The sequence below is a fragment of the Melospiza melodia genome, chromosome Z (assembly GCF_035770615.1).
Source record: "Melospiza melodia melodia isolate bMelMel2 chromosome Z, bMelMel2.pri, whole genome shotgun sequence".
In the NCBI taxonomy this organism is placed as follows: Eukaryota; Metazoa; Chordata; class Aves; order Passeriformes; family Passerellidae; genus Melospiza; species Melospiza melodia.
In genome coordinates, this window is record NC_086226.1 from 10,886,375 (window position 1) to 10,906,747 (window position 20,373).

Genomic DNA, 20,373 nt, shown 5'->3' on the forward strand with positions numbered 1-20,373 from the left:
ACAACTTGCCAGGACCTACTAGATAATTCTTGCTTCCAGACTGTGGTTTATGTAGTAGAATGTAAAAGGTTTTCTTATGGTAATAATGTTGACATTTTTGCACAACACATTAAAATGGGCTAAAGTATAGCTCAACTTTGGAAGCCTTTGTAACCAACAAACCAAACTTCAAAATTATCTAAATACCCAACCCTTCATGTTATAACTCCTCACACCTTGGACAATACTGTAATAATGCCATATAATTAATTATTTTTAAAAGCATATTTTCTTTTGTCTTGAAAGAGATAGTTTCAAATGAAAATTTAAGTTTGAAGGAAATGAAAACCAAATAACCATTGTTTAAAACCTGCACAGCAAAGTTGCCTACCATTTTTCCATAAGGAGAGGAAAGGATTATTAGTTGGCAGATATTTTAAAAACAAAAAAGTTTGATTCTGAATTTAGTTTCTAGCCAAGGTGATAGTCCGAATGTAATGCATAATAAGGAGACTGTATTGAGAAAATGTAGTCAGGCTGTTAAACAGATCAACTTTGAGATAATAGCTCTGCAGCAGCACATGAAAGAATAGCATTAATTAGATCATAGTTTCAGCATGATAAAACATTATTTTAATTAATTAATTCATTAATATGAAAAATATTAATTAATATGAAACATAATATGAAAATAGATGAAAAAATCCCTTCTAATTCATGAATAAACAACACAATCACTCATTTAAGAAGAATATAACTATATTTTATTAAAATAATTGCTTTCAAGTAATTACAACATGTATTACAAATCAATGGTGTAACCAAGAATTAAAATAATCAAACCAAAGGTTACAGTATTTAAACAACATTCTGAGAGCTTACAGGTGCTCAACAAGTAAACTGTGTAGATCTTCAGAACACAACTATAGTATCATTCTAGACAACAGATCATCCAGGTACACAAGTACACAAGTCTCACTGTTTTCAAATTAAATTTAAAATGCCAACAATTTAAAACATATAAATTACTTAAAATCAATATTATGCCAACATTCACTTGTCATATAGTTCAATTTTAAAGCACAAAAGCTTACAGTATCAGCCTGAAATTTATCTCATATGCATAGTCAGAGATTATAAACTAGCTTTTAGGTCCTTGATTTCTATTGTTTTATCAGAACGAAGTTTAGCAATCTCTTCCTTAGTAAACCCATATTCTAGAAGTATGTCTTCTGTGTGCTCTCCTACAAAAGGATCTCTTTTACATGATGGAACAGCAGGAGTCCTAGACAGAACAGGAGCAGGTCTAGGACTTATCTCTCCCGGATCATTTTTGATAAAAGAACTTCTTTCTTTGTTATGCTGATGTGAGGCAGCATCCTCGAAGGATAGAACAGGGGTCACACAGGCATCAGTGCTATCGAATATGCTGCACCACTCAGCCTGTGTCTTCTGTGCAAATATGGATGCAAATTTTTTCTTCATTTCAGGCCAGTGGGAGAAACTCAACTGAGCAGGGAGTTCATCTAAATTTAGCCCAAGACCTGAAAGGAGAAAAGTAAAGTTTAACTATAGTACAGCTTAGATAATTCACTAAGTGCTTCTCACAACTAAGTGTATTCCTCAAGAAGACAGTATTTTGCAGGCAATACTACAGTCACTTTGAACTTTAGTTGGGTATCTGTGCAGGGCAAGGAGCAGAATAATAAAATGTTCTATGATACTTGCAATTAGACTAAACTGCATCAGCTACAGCCTTTTAAGTACATACCTATAACAAGCACTCATTTGTATGAACACTTCACAGAAGCAGCAGCTGTCTCGAGGTAATAATGTCCTGAGAAAAGCTTGATAGTAGGATCATATTCTCTACCTGGCATTGGCAACACAGAAATCTGCTGAATGGATCCTGCACTATTGGGACACACATGACAGATGATAGACTTTGGACCTGGTTACTGCAAGAGTGATCTGCTTCTTCACTCCACTGTCCAAAGAGGCTCCAGCAGCGTCTCCTCCTCGCTCTGCTCCAGCTCACTCCCCAGGTTCCAATTCCCTCAGCCCTTCCACTCACCAGCTGCTCAATAACCCTGCTTTCCATCTCAGCTGCAAGGACCACCCAGGTAAGCACTAAGCACATCCCTTCTGAGACACCAGGGCAAAGCATGGGCACACAGGCCTTGTAATGACAATTTCCTAAACCAGGCAAGTCCCAGGTCTATCCCTGAACTAAGCATCCCTTCTCACTGGGGAGCTTACAGCTCTTCTGTGCTGCCAGCTTCCAATACCTCTTTCTGTTCTCATGGATTCTGCTCTCTGAAGTCTCTGCCCTTTCATTCTGCTACTTCAAGGAGATGCAAGAATTTTTATCACTTATTTTAGAGATTATCTCAAAAAGGAGGTAAAACACAAGAAAGAGAAAAGGCAATTGAACTACAGTTTCAAATCGAGACAATTTCAAATGGAAACTACAGTTTCAAATGGAGGTATAGGCAGAATATATGATACTGAATAGAAATCAGAAGTGACATACTGAAGGTTGTTTTAACAGTCACATTTTGAAATCCAGGAGCAAGAACACAGCAGGAAAAATTCAGAAAAAGCAGGGATACAAAAGAAGATAATTTGAGAAATTCAAAAGATGAGAAAACAACTATTATCATAATGCTTCAAAGTAACAAAAAAATTAGCTTCTTAGAAAACAGCAGTTCCCTATAAAAGGCAAAGGAAATGTATAGCTTGGGTAATAGAGGGCTGTTTGCAGGCAGAATTTATGCAGACCTCCTCTTGCCTTTAGTTGTAGATAGGCAGAAAACACCTTAAATATCCTGTCTTTCTACAGCTTCCTTACCACTGAGTGAGGTAGATATATTGCTGCTTAAACATACAAGAAAGGGAGATAGTTCCTTTTCTTCTGCTCAATAAGTTCTTTCTCTCCATTCATAAACTGTACAATACACTTGGGGCCCACAGTGCCCCCCCCCAGTTTAACACAGTATTTAAGAATTTCACTGTTGATCACAAGATTATTAAACATAGTTTTGAAAATTAATACATGCTTTGAAATTGCACTTTGGTACTTCAAAGGAAAACACACAGAAATTGCCAGTCTCCAGACTCAGAAATACAGCCTTGCAGTTGTTCACTTTCACAAGAAATTCATCACAGTCAAAGACAAAATGAGTATTCTCACATCTTATTAGAAAGAGCTATGGATATCAGGATAAATGATACTACAAATGATCAGTCCTCATGGTTTTATCAAGCCCTTAATGCCCTTATCAAGCACCTTAAATCACTGAACTTACACTCTTGTGTCCATAACCATTCATGTAATCCTAAAAATGAGATCAGCTGAAGGTAACTCACACTGGTTGAACATCATGATCACATAAAAGCTAGCAGTATGTTCAAAATTAATGTTATTGTTGATTTTCAAAGTCTTCTACTAGAGACCTACAGCGCAGTATAGTTTACTTATGAACTATGAGGTGAGGCAAATTTACCTTCCACAAAAGGAAATACTCACTACCTGAGCTTCTGTCTCAAAGCATGAAATCTTGTCAAGTGGAAACTTTGTTTCACAGTACTCAATTTCTTATTAAGTTGGTTTGGTTTCTAGCAGCCAGTCCAACATGAGCAGAGCTCTACCATTATCTCATTACACAATTATTTTTGATGATTGTGGCAGATGGGAAGTTGGCTGAGCCTCACTGCACATTCTCTGGCAAACTGGAACAATATGCAGAACCCGGAATTTAATATTACATGCTCATTTTCTGCTTACCACTGAAGACTTCAGCTTTAAACAGGATGAACTGAGAGCATTTAAGCACTACAGCTCCTCATTTTCCAGCCTGTGCTCACCATTTGTGGTGCAGATGAGCAGAATCAGAGCAGGAGTGACTGACTCAACAAGGAAACTATTGCATAGCACATAATTGTCTGGGATACCACAGGAGCACAGACTTCACTCAGTGTAATCGAAAGCAAAGTCTCTTTTACACAGAACATTTTATAAAGCAATCATGACTTAGTTCCAAGTCTTTTTGTTTAAATTTTCATCTAGGAGTTTTTGTATGGAAAAGCCTAATCAACCTACTTCAGCACACCTTGAAATTATTTTTGAAAACTGAAAAACTGTCTCCCTATAATAATGTAGCTTTAAATCTCCTTTAAATGCTATAGTTTATTGACATATATCCCCACATCATTTACTGATGGAGCAAACTGAAATCTCTATTTCTACAGAACTTCTTAAAAAACTCTTGTAAAATCAGGCACTGATTTCAAGAGAAAGAAACCAGCAAAAATTAGATCAATCAGTGAAGTTGGTTTGGTATGTCAGAAATTGAAACAGTTTTTTTTATATTATTTCAGTCATATATTTTAAAAGCAGAGTTTTGTTCAGGATTTTCTTGGTTTAACTTGCTAATTTTCTTTTCAAAAATGTATGGTCATAGCAGTCATTCTGAAATTATGTTGTCATAACATGACTGAATAAAATCATCTAGCATGGGAAACCTTAATTTTGGCCTAAATAACAGCTGCAAGGCGAAGGCCATTGCTCTTTTTCTGGCTAAATAAAATTTGTTCTCAGTGTAAGAGGGAATTGAATTTCAGAATATCCCACATTTCATAAGAAAGCAGTGGATTTTCATTAAACTTACTATGTAAAGTTTTTTCTCTGATCAAGGTTTCTAAAACTTCAGAATTTTTTAGGAAGTGACAGTTGATCAGGCCCACAGTACTACCAGGCCTCACTGCAAATGCATCCACAGCTGTACTCCAAGCTGACATACTCAATTATCACAACTGCAAATGTTTTGATGCAGCAGAGACTGGCCCTCTACAGAATTTGTACAATGTTTAAGGCTTATCATAATAAATAAATTAAAATAAAACAGAACATAACATTATGTATAACTGAGTCTAAAACATAATGAGGAAAGTGTTTGCCCATGTTGAATGTCTCAATAACACTGTGATATTGCACTCAGTATACCAGCAGATTTTTAATACAGTACACAATACTTAACAATCACAAAATGGAGAGTCCTGTGGAAATCCTTGATAATTATATAAACAATGTTTTTCAATGGCTTCTTAATTTTTTCCTAATATTTTTTTAAACAGAAGTAATACAAATAGGAGTACTGAAAAGTAGTATGAAAGGGGTACTATAGAGTAGGAACTGAAGTTCAGTACTTCAGTGACTGTCAGTGCTTTCCACATCAATGTAAGTGGACACTGAGCTCACCTTGTGTAACTGATTTCACACCATATAACTCAGAATCAAACCTTTACTCCCACCTGCTCCACAGTATTTACTGTGTTCTTCACAGCCCTTGTAGCCTGGCTGCAGCAGACTAAGCATCTATTGCTGAAAAACACAACAAACCTGCAGAAGCAATTCACAGGCCAGTTGAAAGACATGCTGTCTCTTTCTGTTGAAAGATTAAGGCTTAACATTAGTAGCAAATGTTTCTGCTATCAGATTTTTCAACAGATGCCAAGGCATTTTAGCTATTTATTGTCTGATTTTTGCAGTAATAAAATTAATACCAGCGAAAGGACTACAGCTTGTCTGTTAATAGCAAATATTCAATAGTGAGCTCAAAATACTTTTCCACTTCATCTGTTTTACATTGCTGCAGTTTTTCATAAAGCCTTTTGAAATTTATTTGAAATTTATTTAATTAATACATTTCTGGCAATTTCTGGCAATTGCCCCTGCTGAGCACAATCTACAAAGCCAACAATACTCTCAAACTAACGTGCTCTATTTTCTTAAATTTAGTTTCCCTCTGCAGCCTCCTTTAGAACTTTCCTCACCATGTCATTAACTGCACTTGGGCCCAGCACTGGGTTCCTGCAGGAACTCTGCAGGGAAACACTGAACCAAAACCAAAAGGAAATCAGTTCTGCTTTGGCTAAGCAGAATTCTGTGAGCAGAGACAAATTGTTCAGACACCACACTCCTTTCTCAATTCTGCAGTGTTCAAATCTCCAGCTGACATCTGCAACACCCATATGCTTGTACTCTCATTCTATGGGAGTGGCAAAACTAATGTACCCTCTGAATATGGACAGAGAGACATCAAGTGGTTTTTGAATATATTTTATCTGGAACAGCACCAAACTGCTCACCAGCAGAAGTGACCAGAAATATGGAGAAAAGCTATGAAACAAAATGATGGAAATTGCAACTGGACCATAACATTAAACCAACTTCAAAGCTGGAGTTAATGCCTGGAACAGATGACAGCTTAAGTCAAAGATCCTCAGATTTGTGAAAAAGCAATACAATTCTCACAAGCACTTTTCCCTATAATATTCAAAGACTTAAATTCTGTATTTAATTTCTGCAATAGGTATCCCAGAAAGGAAACAATCCCTAAGTCACAAGAAGGTTCTGCTGCTCTGAACTATTGCGTCAGAAAGATTTAAATCATAAGTACTGAAAGGAATAAATATTTCCTACGTGAAAATCTGAACAGATCACAATATGCACCTCAAACAAAATAACAAAAACACCAGCTGCTTTAAATTAAATATTGTGAGAAAATCTTGATTTTGGTCATTTACTTTAAACAGCACACTTTTACAAAATAAACAAAGGAAACTCAGTGAGTGTAAACAAGCAAAGATAGGGATACAATTAATGGCAAAAAGCAAAATTTCCTCAAAGACTGCAGCATATATGTTGGATTTTTTAAATATGGCAGAAACAGACTGAAACACATGCAACAATGACTGCAGTTGTTGTCTACTTACAAGTTGATACACACTAGTTCTTTCCTGCTGGAATAACTATTTTTGAAACCTCAGCTGTTAAAATCAAGCAACTTCTCTGCACTGTAAACATAAGGAGTACTTTCAAACATGAAAATGAAGTTGTCCAGTGTGGGTGCCCCAACAAAAGCAGAATTCACAGTTGCTCTAAGTTCTAAATTTCTGAGAAACAACTACAAGAAAACCAGAATTTTAGCACTTTCCTCAGTAAAGAGTCATCTAAAGAAGACAGAGACCATCAGTGACCACGTTGTATCACCTGGCCACTGGTTTCATCCATCACAGGCTTATCTTTAGATAACCTGGCTGAAAGGGAAAAGCTCAAGTTTGCCCCATAACAATGATCAATAAAAGATAGCAGGACTGTCCAGAAAAAGTTGACAAAGAGTCACAAACAGAACCACACCTCATTGCAGAATTTTGGTGCTTTTTGGACAAGTACAGATTCTATCCCAGTCCTGTAGCTTAACTGTGATTCAACACAGTCTCCAAAGAACAAAATACTGCAGGCCACGAATACTGCAGGCCAGTGTTTGATCACTTAAGCCAAACATATAGGTATTTGAGTATACAGCCTTATTTTTTTCTCATCTGCTTTGTACTTAATACAAGCACTTTCCCTGAAGATATGTATTGGAATTCCAAATTACCTAACTCCAAGGGCAAGGGCTTGCATTTTATTTTGATATAGTTTTATATTTACTTTTGCTCTTCAACTTTCTTTTTCAAGGTCAAGTTGCTTACAAATTGAGTTCACAAACAAGTTATTCTTAGGACTCTCAGAGACAAAAAAGCATCATCCTCTTCAGCCAAGAAAGTGGCATTTCCAGACTTGACATTTGATCTGTCCAACATAATGCTGGACATGTCCCTGAGTCACTCCAGAAGCCTTCCTCATGTATGTAGCAGCATATCCCAATTTACATATTCCACACAACTGCATGGACTTTTTTAAACTACAAGAGAAGTAGCCATTCACAGCTACAGCTGCACAAGAACCTGGGGAGCACCACAGGCTGCAAGAGACAAAGCCAAAGCATAAAGAACAAGCTCTCTTTGGGATCCTGCTCACCAGGATCCCAAACTCCCAAACCCCACCTTACAACCCCATAACACAAGAAATACAAGAGCTGCAGATGAGAACAACTGCTTGCCCTCAACTGCCCAATGTGCACCCTGTCCCTGAGCAGTGGCCACCCACCAACCTCCCTTCCAGTTTTATTTCTGAGCATCATGTCCTGTGGTAGAGAATGTCCCTCTGGTCAGCTGGGGTCAGTTGTGCTGGCTGTGATCCTTTCCCATTTCTTGTGCAGCCCCAGCCCTCTCACTGGTGCAGTGGGATAAGGAGGAGAAAAGTCCTCAGTGCTGCGCAAGAGCTGCTCACCAGTCCCTGAAACACTCCTGTGTAATGGCGCTGCTTCCAGCACAAACCCAAATCACACACCCCTGCTAGCTACTGTGAAGAAATTCAGTGCTATCCCAAGGCAAAACCAGTACAAACTGTAGCATGGATACAATTCAAGGAATGCTAAAATTCAAGGAAAAATCAGGAGGAAAGAGACTGGGCAAGAATAAGGAACTACTCCCCTGGCAGGCTCGCTGACTGGCCACAGGAGCCATGCATCGAATAATGCGGTTCACAAAACGCCAGGTGCGCCCACTTCAGGAATCCTTTGCTGACACTCCTTGAACTCATTAACCAAAACTAAAACTAAATTGAGAACTTCTTATAGCCTTCATATTCTGTGCAAAGAAAGAATAAATACTAAATTCTTTCAAGATTTTTTTATATTTTCATAAATTCTGTATGGAAAGCAATCTACCAGAGAACCACAACAGAAAAAAAATTTAATTAAATAACCAATAAGAAGCTAAGAGTCCATGGGATAAAAGGGTTGAAGCACAAAACAAGTTCAAAAGTAAAGATGCACCTGAACATTTGTTTTAATTTCATACAGTTAAACATTTTGCATAACCCATTCTAATTTCTTGAAAAGATAAATCATGATTTATGGTGATATTTAAAGAGCCTTAGTCAAATATAAATATTATATCCACAACTAGACACTAAAAGCAGTCTGAAATTGTGTGGAGAAAATTAATTATTTAAGCAGAATTTGCTTCCACAATAATTTTTTCTGTCAAGAAATACTAAAACTACTTACTGTGAACATTCCTTTCTGAAACAATTTAAATAGGTTTTATTTTTAATTACAGTACAAATAATAGAAATTTTTTGAAATTCTATTTGCAATTGCAAAGAATAAGGTCTTTTTAAAGTATAAGAATCATTTAAACTAAGTGATTTGCAGAAAAAGTTTTTAGTGCATCACCATTACAATAAGTCCAAAAGAAGACTTGCAATTTAAGTGTAGTTGCTGGGGGTGAAAAGGAAATAAATTAATGGCTAGAAAGACAATTTACTGTTACACAACTACCAAACTAACTTCAGGAAGTGTTTGGCTTTTACAAAGAAATCACATTACCCATTTCTTAGGAAGAAGCTTTTTACTGAAAGAGTGACAAAGTTCTGGAATGGTCTGCCTGGGGAAGTGGTGGAGTCATCACCCCTGGGTGTGTTTAAAAAAAAGTCTGGATGTGGCACTCAGTGCCATGGATAGCTGAGGTGCAGGGCACGGGCTGAACTCAATGATCTGGAAGGTCTGTGAACCATGCATCATGAATCAAAACCAACTGTGAAAGAATTCTCTCAATCATGCTTTGCTGTTATAAAACAATTGCTCCAACTTACTCACCTTTTATTAACTGGTTATAAAATTTGGGCTCAATGGCACCAACAGCCATGTATTTTCCATCAGAGGTCCTGTAGGTTTCATAAAAAGGTGCACCGCTATCTAGCAGGTTTTCACCTCGAGGCTGGTCCCAAAGTCCCAAATTTTGTGTCTTCCACAGGAAAGAACTTAGGTATGATACTCCTTCTACCTTGAAGATTTAGAGAAAAAAAAAGCTCCAGTAAATTAGCTGGCATGTTACCTAAATTCTGTATAAAACAAAGCAACAAAAAGCAATTACCAGTTCTGCCTTTTGCTAAGATTTTTAATGACAGAACCTCTGGTAAGGTTCTGTCATTAACCATTTCTAAAAATTTTCAATTACTGTTTACACTGCATATGTGAAATCATCTAGAATTAGAGAATAAGAAAGAACATAAATGTAGTCAGGCAGCTTCAAATGGACAACACACCTTCAATGCACAAAGCTTCCTCATTTAGCAAGTTTAGAGAATGAGTGAGTAATTTCAAGTGAGGGAAAAGCTTCTTGCCTCTATACAACATTAAGCATCAGACAGCAATCACACCTTCTAAACCTCTTGAAACAAGGTATCTGTACAATCCCATAAATACCAAATTTTTATCTCCTATAAATACACTGATTATAGGAAGAGTGCTATTTTTAGCAGAAAATTTGAAGGAAGTAAAATAAAATCTTCAACACTAAGTTAAAACAAAAACTATTCCCCCACTGTCATCACTGGCAGCTACACACACACAGCAACAGAATCTCTACATAGACAAGACTTTGATGAATACAGTGCTAGAAAACATGATTAATCCCATTCCAAATTGCTCCTCAAATTTTTGTCTTTGTGCAGTACACCTAGATGAAAATTCAGTTTGTTCAGCTTTTCAATAATTACCAAGAGTGTAAAAAAGTCTTTAAAAATAAATCACATACTACAGTTTTGCTCATCAGCACAATTAATTTTCTTTCAAATGTATTGAAATTACTGTAAGCAAAGATAAGCCAGCTAATAGTGTATGGCCAGAAACACACCAGCAGAACAGATTAAAACCTGAGCTGTATTATTCTGAGTATCACTTGATTCATGCATTTTCAGCTGCATGAAACTAACCTAACACTGTCTATAGAGAAAAGCACAGATACTGTGCCAAAAAAAAGGCTACTAAATTTTCATGCAGGCTACTAAATTTACTATTAGTTTATACCTTTCTATGCAAAAATTTAAAACATGCAAATTGCTGAAGCATGCAGTCAAGAGGGCTTCTTCATTTAATGTGTGTTACTTGGGCTCTGCTTCAAGGACAGGAATACTTCTATCCTCATTGCCACATGTTAAAGTCAATTAAAGTACTTTCATATGAGAAAATACTGCATACCTTCATCTACATGTCTGTAAAATTATTGCAAGGATGTTAAAATAAAGTTTGTTTTACTAATGACCTGATCTTGCACTGCTCATATTAACAAAAAATAATATTACACAAAAAGCACTGAAAGTAAGGATAATAAAAGATGGGGAAAACATTAGAATAAGCTCTAACTGAAAATCAGACTTTGATGCTGACAAAACTCTTAGTCAGCAGCTGTACAATACCTATGTGCTACTTACCCAGGAAACACTTAAAACAGCGCATCTGGTTTTGACTGGTACAGGGAGTTCAGAAATACCCCTGTCTGGGCAACCGGACAGTTACGTTCTGCCTGAGGCCCACCACAATTCAGAGCCAAGTAAAAAAAGTGTCTTAACATCTGCACCAGACCTCCAAAGGCATGTAAAAATAACATCACACACTCACTAATGTGGTAACTTTCTTTTACAACATGAAAAGGGTAACATGGAGAGACTCCACTTAAGTCTAATTGCAGAATGATTATAATAACAATTATGTGTTTCATGAGTCCCTCACGTTAGAGAACATCTGCAGTCTCTGAAGCAGGCACAAGAATCCAGAGGCATCACCCTAATGGGTGACCTGTCTACTCCGCAAGCCTTCTGTTCTTTCCACAGACTGAAAACAGCTCAAACAAAAGTGGGAATGAATCCATACCAAGCTAAACTATCCTCGTGACTGATGCAGGCTTCTAGGATGTGGGAGTTTTGGTTTTGAGTACCTCCAGGCTGAGAAAAACCTGGAACCTCAAGTCTTCTGTTGCATTGCTAAATGCTCCTGCCACGAGACTCTTATGCAAGCTATCTCTACCAGCATGCCTTCCTGTGGCTGTCTCTTCACAAAGAGTGAGTTATGCTCAGTCAGATGCCCACCACCAGCAGAAGGCTCTGTGGCTGAAACTCTAGTGAACCCCAGCTGCGGCCTGACTCACATGCCTCTGTTCCAGTGTGGTGCAGGAATGCAGAGGTACAATTCTGCCTACTGTGTCACATCGCAGTGTTCACTCCACGTGGCAACTATTTGGCTTCCTGTAAGACAGCCATGATCCCTACAGGGTCAATGAGAAGGGACAGCAACCAGCAGGAATCAGCTCAGGCCAGGCACAATTCTTCTGAGACAGACAGATGAAATGCTAAACCCAGTGTCTACTTTTTGCACAGTTTCTACTACAGAAAATTCTACCATGTGTCTGAGTTTTTAACATATTCAGACTACCTAAATTGTACAACATCTTAAGTAAAGGGTCTCTTAAACAAAAAACAGTCTTAAAACAAAACAGCTGAAATGGCATAGTGTTGTGATTTTTAAAACAATTCCTTCCACAAAAAAAAAAAACTTAGTTGTAAAACCAGGCTCATCCACCAGTCAATTTACTGCAGTCGTTACTGCTGATGATGCATGGATAATTTTTATCAACGATGTCACTGAAAGTCTATTCAAGAAATGGGGAATATGGCCAAATATCAGGTAAAGTACATCCTGTGGTACTGGACAATATTCTGTCCATGTCACAGGTCACCAGGCACATCAGCAGGGAACTGTAAATTCCACAATTCTAATGAGACAAGAAAAAACTGGAAGAGACTATCTTAAGGGCTTAAGGGCTTAAAAAAGCCCCACAATACATTCCACTCCAAATGAGCTACAAATTTCATTAGAACATTAGCAGACTTAACTGGTTTCTCTTCTAACAAATTCCTTTAATTCTCTGAATTATGATAAGGAAAATTTGATAATACTACAAACTACAAGAAATATATTTTTCAGTATTTGAAGGCTTGTCACAATTCTCCACAGTTTTTCTTTCACAAATACACAGTCTCCTTCAATTCTTCTTTTAGATCATGTTTCTAGTGTCATAATTTTTGTTGTGCTACTTGGGCTCCCTCAAATTAGCAACTTTGAAAGATGATGGTCAGCATCTGAAACATTGTTTTGCTGAGACTTCATAAACATTGACTAGGTTAGAATAATTGCTTCAGAAACTTTGCTGGCTCTATTTCCTGTTTATACATCCTAATACAGTATGTGTGTGTTTTGTAACAGCATGATATTGTTGACTCATGTTCAGCTTGTGACTACTACGAACCCCCAGGATTGTACTTTAGCCAATTGTTCTCTCACTGTTACTGCATTTGTGCAGCAAATTGTTTCTGCCTACAAAGGACCACAGAGCAGCAATGTCTGTGAATGGCAGCCAGTTCTTTCAGGTCACTGCTCCAATCTGAAAAGGTCATTTTCAATTCTAACCCAAGTCCAGCACACTTGCAGTCCTTCACATACGTGTATCATCTGTAAATTTACTAAACACAGTCGCTCATCCATCATTCAGCTAATTGACAAAAACAAAAGGAAAAAAGTCCCAACAAACATCTATAGAACTCCATTTGTTAAGTTTTTCATTTTGGCAATCAGCTACTAAAAACTTTTGTTGCAGTAAAAACATTAGTCCTGTTTTGCACTGTTCCCATAAAATTTTGATCTAGACCACAATACCATGGACTGCTTCTGAAAACATCTTGTGAATTTGTAAAAAACTTACCGAAATCAAGAAATCCAACATCTCTTGCTGCTCTACTCTCTTCAAGACCCCTTCAACAAGGGGATTTGTTTCAATTAATGTAATTTTTTTTTCAATTTATATTTAAGGCCAAACCTCAGTCTTCACTAAGATAGTATGCCTCAAACGGAGGTCAAATTTTAATTGCAACACTCTTAAAAAAGAAAAATGGAAGAACAAGAGAGGAACAACAACTGTAGATAACATAAGTTCCAAAAATTAATGTAAATAGTTATTTTTCCTCTGTGTTTAAGTGGGTGGCCTTCAGTGGAAAAATATTCATTAAGCTAATTTAGCCTTTCATTTATTTTACAGCACATTCACAAAGTGTCTGAAGTTGACTTCTTGGCAATGATCCACAGGCAGCGTAACTATCCCAGGGAACAGTGTTTCTAAATAAGATATGACCTGTCACAAATTCATAAGAAGATGTATCTTGAAGAAAGCTAATGCGATTTTACTCCAAGAGTACTGCAATTTTTGCTGTTATGCAGTAAGCCAGTTGCTTACTATACACCCTATCTCCATACACCACACTTACTCTTCAAATACATAGTGCTAATACTTTGTGAAGTAGGCAGACAGGCAAAAGCAGGGAGAGGGGAAGAGGCTGCAGTATGTGTTCCGTGACATAAGGATGTTATGGCAGCAGTGATACATGAGAATTGCTTGCATGTGAAGGAACAGCCATTTTAGGAGATCCCTCACTTCCCCTTTCCCAACTTCTCAATTCTAAACCTTACAATGTCCTCCCTTTCCCAGATTTAGAGTAGGAGAACACCCAAGCAAGCCTAAGAAACCCCAAGTTCCTTGAGAACTTACCATACTTGCATCAATGACCTGCCCTTTGCCAGATTTGGCACGTTCAAAGAGGGCTATAAGAATGCCCAGTGCACACATGACACCTCCACCAGCAAAATCAGCCAGAAGGTTTACAGGTGGAAAAGGATTTTCATTCTTTCTACCCAGCTTTGACAGCACACCTGACAAAAGAGAAAACAAAGCAAGGATACGCATAAAATTATTATAAACATTCATTTCTACAAGTAAAAGTTTCATTCTTTTCAAACCATGCTAATAAATAAGGCATAACGCAATCTTCTAATGTTTCCTATTTCTGCTTGGCTGACTCTTTAATTCACAGAAGAGTGAAAATATATGAAATCACAATAGTGAAGATGTAATTAATTAAAGAGATTAACAAAACTCTCACAGCTAAACGTTGATATTTTGACTAAGGAGGGACAAAATTTTAGTTTAAATAAAACTTTATAAAAATCCAACCCTGCGTGCAGTAATTCTATATTAGTACTTTGTACATGCATTGGATCTCACCCATAAAGAGGCACTATGAATGTCTCAAAGCCACTTTGATAAAGTGTTCTTCTTTGAATATTTTAAAACAAAAATGCAGATGTATAGTCTTATGTGCTCATAAAAAAGGAACTAATAATCGTAACAAAGGATGTCACACTGACAACTGTTCTTCAGTCCTATCCTCTCTCTCCAACTACGTCTGGGGAAAAAAAAGGTTGCACATAGGAACAGGTGACTAACTCAGGAAGGTTATCTCTGATTGCATGCAATGTAAACACAGGGAACCTATGTTTATGCCAGCAATTATGCAGAAACAAATGGAATTAGAGCAAAGGCTAAGCCAGTTTACTTCAGTCAGAGCTTTGAATTTGTTAGCATTTCTCTGCCACCCTGAGCAACCTCTATACTGTAACCTTACTCTTTATAGTTCCCACACAGCAATTCCCTTTGGGCAAGCAAGAAACTGCAGTGTGATCACCCCTCTCCTGTGTCTGCGGCCTGAGACTTGCAGAATACATGGTCAGAAATTCCTGAGAATTGCATGGTTCTGATGGACTGTTTAATTAACAAATAGTCTAATGCACTTCCTATGGGCAACAGAGTGCACAGTATAGTAATTTCCAAATCCTGTAGTGCAGGAGTAAAATCCCTGCTGCTGCCTAAAACCTTCCTTTTAATAGTTTAAAAATAGTTTAATAGTTTAATAGTTTAAAAAGGCACCAGAAAATTAATATACCGACTTCTTTAGAGTTCCTAACACAAAATATTTTTCTACTTAAAGGAAGACAAAGCTTACTAGAAAAATACTCAAAATATGAGATCTCATTTTTGAGGAATGACCCCTCTCAAACACCTTGCTCTATTTCTTTTTAATAGGCAGAAAAACTTGATCTGTGAAATTTCAAGCAAAATTATTTTAGGTAGCTATCACTAACCAAAAGACTACTGATTAAATCAGCTCCAGAGCTAAAAATCACTCTATTTGTAAACCAGAAAGTAGTACAAACTAAGGTAGGGATGGACCATGCTGTTTCTGTACCAAGTCTTTCCCTCCACTAATAGACACAAATACCCTAATTCTTTGAAATCATCTTAACATGAAGTCAAAGTGTTTCAAATGAGACATCTTTTCTTTAATCTTTTCTACTCTCCAACAATTTTCCATGAAGGAAGACTGAATCCATTTCTAAAGAAATTTAATTCCACATCATTATGACTCCTCATAGTAGCAGATACCAGACCACCACGTAGGCATTGTCTCTGCTCCGTCCCTTTCCTGGGGCTACAAGAACTACTTTATCCAGTGGGAAGCCCAGAACTTTTGGGCCACTTTGCTCCTTCACAGGCATCAGTGACAGAAAGCAGCATGAAGAGCAGGAGGTAGGGCCATGCATGGATGGGCAGCACCTGAGGTGTGTACTTTGTTTCTGTTTGCTACTGCATACTTGTAAAGCCACACCACTTAAAACCAGCATAATATCCACAACACCTTAATGAAATGTAGCATTTCCACTTTATTTGAAGCCTACTTCCTTTCAGTTGGGATCAGTGGAGACATATTTACAAGCAAAAAAGCACAAGATCTCAATTGTCTTGTGCTGCCTAGTTTTTCTATGCTCAAAAAAATCTGCTCACAAGCACATAAAATAATCTGCAGCCCTTTCAGGATTATAAGTATATGGAGTTTCTAGGAGAGGGGTGCTGAAGAAAATATTCAGTCCTCTCTTCAGATAAACAGGCGGATACTTTATTCAGATAGAATAGCACCAAGGAAGGAAAATAAGGTACAGCCTGGGAAGACAGGCTGATCCAGCCTGTAACAGTTGGCTGCTGCAGGAAAACATGTCCAGTACATGTTTCCTCCTTTGGTGAGCTGACTGTTGGTTGGATCCCTCATTGAATGCTTCACCGGAACAACCTGGCACAGACACCCTCACTTCTTCTGACCGGTTTCTGACTTGTGAGGAAATTTGCAGAGGGGCTAGGCAAGTGCCAGAGCTGACTGAAAGCATCAAGGAAAAGCACAGAGAAAGGAAAGCCCCATTTCACTGAGAGTGACAGTGACACTTCAGATCTGCTGTTTTATCACACTGCACGTCAGATAAATTTTGAGCTACCTGCTTTCATCAAGTTCTTGAGTCTTGATCAAAGGGAGGAAAGATGCTTTATTTAACAGGAAATTTTACAGCCTACCTGATAAAGCCATGTAATTGATGTCATGACCCGCAGACTTGGCATATTTTCCTGTCTGGCCAAAACCAGTAAGTCTAGCATAGATGAGTCTGGGATTCTCCTGCAGAAGGACCTCTGGGCCAAGCCCAAGCCTTTCCATGACACCTTCAAAAGACATAAGCAAGGAATTCAAACTCACATTTAATATTACACAAAACATAATGGCTCAAAGTTAGATTATGCAACAGCAGAACTCAACTGCACTTTTTGAAGTAGCACATTCTACTTCAGTGTCCATGTTACAACACGAACATTATCAATTACCAACATACTGCATAAATTTTTAATATAAACCAAGCAGAAATTAGGCTTTAGGGGATTTTTTTTCAGCTTTTATTCCTGTTTTACCACTGGACGAGAAAGCCACCCAAGGCTAGTAAAACAAGGAAAAACATTTTCTGTATCCAAATCCCCTGAATATTCATCTGTACTTTTCTGCAATATACCTTCCTCACCATTTTTCAGTAGCTCTTGTTCCTGTGTGTTTAACTCACTGATGTGACTGGACCATGCCACTATTCCACAGATGATCTGTAGGAACCACACACCAGTAAATGTGTTCTTTTTTATTGCAGGGAATAAAGAATTTTTAGAATCAGTGGTATATAAGCTGAATCAGCATGGATTTACAGAAATCAAAGCTAAAATTTTAATCTTGCAGTGGTTTTAAGAGAAGAAATTTGAATTGCAAATGTGAATTGTACTTTCTTACTGGTTCAGTGCAGTTTGGTCAGACTTTTACCAATAGTCTATAATGGCACTGCAAGGCCACATATTTCAGAATTGAAGGGATAACATAATTTCAATTCCTGCTCCACCCCAGAATCTATTATTCCAGCTTGTTTCACAAAATTAATCTACATTTTTACTACATCACCAATTTCATACAGATCCATTTCTACTGCACTAACTACTGGGCAGCTGCAAGTGATTACTCCCAAGAGGAAAGCAGTGAAATTTGGCAAAATGCATGATTTTCAAGCACACGAATGGAAACGGGGTGACAAATAACCCCTCTGTTGTCACAAAGTCATTGCTGCAAAGTTACACAGGCCTTGCAAGAAACTGTTCTGCAGCTCGGGCCCCCAGCTTCTGTTTTCCAGCTGTCTCATGATGGGCCACAGATTTATGTAGTTCACTTACAGGCCCTTACAACCTACTATCTATTTACAAAATTGCCTGTACCTCCAGCCGAGGTAAAAACCCATCAACGTGCCCATAAAAACAAAGAAAACAAAATTTCATTAACAAAAAACCCAGGAGACTAGCTACAAGGAAAAAGTGGAATTTAACTTCCGTTTTCTTTTTGCTCAGCTTCTGTAGAGTAAACAAACAAGGTAAGGTAAGGTAAGGTAAGGTAAGAATAAACCCATTTTCTGAAGAAAAATAATTACTTGTGACACACGATCTGTCCACGATGTATGATGTCTAAACAACAGTATCCTATTTCTAAACTGTCTGTAAAATCTCCAAAACATTTCAGCTAGCTCCTCAATGAAGCATGATTACAGAATGGTTTGGGTTGGAAGGGACCTGTAAAAGTAACTTACTCCAAGCCCCTGTTGGGAGCAAAGACATCTTCAACTAGATTCGTGTACACAAAGCCCTGTCCAACCTGACCTTAATGGCGTTTTTTCTAACAGAACAGCACCCTCAAGGAGCACGCAGGGATACTGACATAACCATCAGGTGAGTGCTTGTGTATGGTTTATAAATGGAGGAAACATGGAGGGAACATGAGACATCTATTGATCTTAAAATGGCATCAATTTTGCTACTGAAAATCAGATGTTATGCACGCCTATATGTGGTAAATTAGGAAATATGCACACTATAATTAAAAAATGAACTGAAAGTTCTCTTTAAAAAATTCGTTTTGAAAAATTCTGTAATTGATTATTTGAAGAATTTGTCTTACTTTTAACCTAATGTTAAAAATGGAAAGTACTTGCAAAAACACAAGGAAGTTTTTCATAAAGTAGATTTGAGACTCGCAGGAAGTGATCAGTTTGTAGAGCGCAACTTTCTAAAATTAAACATGATGTTTAAAGATGAAGACTGTAGTTCATAACCTGGATTTGATCCTGAATCAGAGTAACCCTGTATAACATAATCATACTACTCTATTTAACATACACAACTCTTATATTCCTCTCCCTGGGATTTGTGCTTTGTAAATGTGTACCCATAAAGTCAGATCTCCTGTCTTCAGAGGAACTCTGAAGATCAAACTCTGACCGGCACAGCAACAATGGAGTTGCACTTTAGCAACAGGCCTGCATATCACACAGGATGGTGCCCCCAGCTCGGTGTGACCCCTCGGCTCGGACACCCTCCTGTTCGCCTAGGATTCGCAGCTCGGTGTAACCCCCCGGCTCAGACACCCTTCTGCTCATTCAGGGCTCCAAGCCCGGTGTGACCCTTCGGCGCGGACACCCTCCGGCTCCTCCAGAGCCCGGCCGGGAGCACGGCCCTGTCTGAGGGCTCTCGGCGGTTCCTCCTTGTGGTTTCACATGGCGGCTGCACTGCGCAAATCCCCCACACAGCATGCGCCCCTAGCGCCTCCAGAGCTCCTCCCTGCCCGCTTCCCATTCAGAATCGCAGAGGCCACAGACAAACGGGAGCCCCTCAGCTACTGACCGGAGCCCCTCACCACGGGACCCACGGCCCCGCAGCTCCAACCTCCCGCTCGCCCCCCACGGCCCGGCCCGGGCTGCCGCGGCCGCAGCGCCGCCCCGGCGCGGTTCCCGGCGGCCGGGGCCCCTCACCGTGGCGGAAGGGCTCGATGAGCACGTCCGCCCCGCCGCACAGTCGCCTCAGCACCGCGGCGCCCTGCGGCTGCTTGAGGTCTAGCGCCAAGGAGCGCTTTCCGCGGGCCTGCACGTCTCCGTGCGCTGAGGCCGCGGCGGACTGGGACAGGCGGTCGACTCGCACCACCTGCGCCCCAAAGTCGGCGAGGATCATCCCGCAGAGCGGCGCGGGCGCCAGCCCGGCGAGCTCCAGCACCCGCACCCCGCTCAGCGCCATCGTCACGGCCTCCTCGGCCGCTGTCGAGCGCCCATACACCGATCGCGGAGGCGGCCCGGGGCCCGCCCCGCCCGCTCCCGCGCGGCCCCGGGGCCGGGGCGGGCTCCTGCCGCCCCTCGCTCGGAGGCACCGGCCCCAGTTCTCCGGGTGTTACTTCACCCCGAGCCCTGATCGCCCGCGGGCGGCTCCACTGCCCGCCGCGCCGGCTCGCGGTGAGGAGGCGTAGGCGTTCTCTTGCAGCGGGATCGGCACGCAGCCGCTCTTGGGGGAATCTCCCTGTCCGACCATGCAGGAGCCAGCCCCTCTGGC

The 20,373-nt window shown here is 39.4% G+C and overlaps 1 protein-coding gene across 1 annotated transcript; it reads right to left on the minus strand.

Moving 5' to 3' along the window:
- Positions 1 to 720: 720 nt before the first annotated feature.
- On the minus strand, positions 721 to 20,079 carry AMACR (alpha-methylacyl-CoA racemase). Its single transcript, XM_063180050.1, has 5 exons — positions 19,806 to 20,079; positions 16,999 to 17,142; positions 14,311 to 14,471; positions 9,531 to 9,717; positions 721 to 1,523 (listed from the first exon to the last, which is right to left on the minus strand). The coding sequence occupies exons 1-5, from the start codon at positions 20,062 to 20,064 to the stop codon at positions 1,114 to 1,116; spliced, it is 1,161 nt and encodes a 386-aa protein (XP_063036120.1). The 5' UTR covers positions 20,065 to 20,079; the 3' UTR covers positions 721 to 1,113.
- Between the last annotated feature and the right edge of the window lie 294 nt (positions 20,080 to 20,373).

Excerpts from the sequence above, each read along its gene's own strand:
- AMACR (XM_063180050.1), bottom strand. The coding sequence starts at position 20,064 with ATGGCGCTGAGCGGGGTGCGGGTGCTGGAGCTCGCCGGGCTGGCGCCC. Across the intron at positions 14,472-16,998 it reads CAATTACATGGCTTTATCAG|GTGTGCTGTCAAAGCTGGGT; the intron begins GTAGGCTGTAAA and ends CTCTTTTGTCAG. Across the intron at positions 1,524-9,530 it reads TTATAACCAGTTAATAAAAG|GTCTTGGGCTAAATTTAGAT; the intron begins GTGAGTAAGTTG and ends TTCTCCTTTCAG.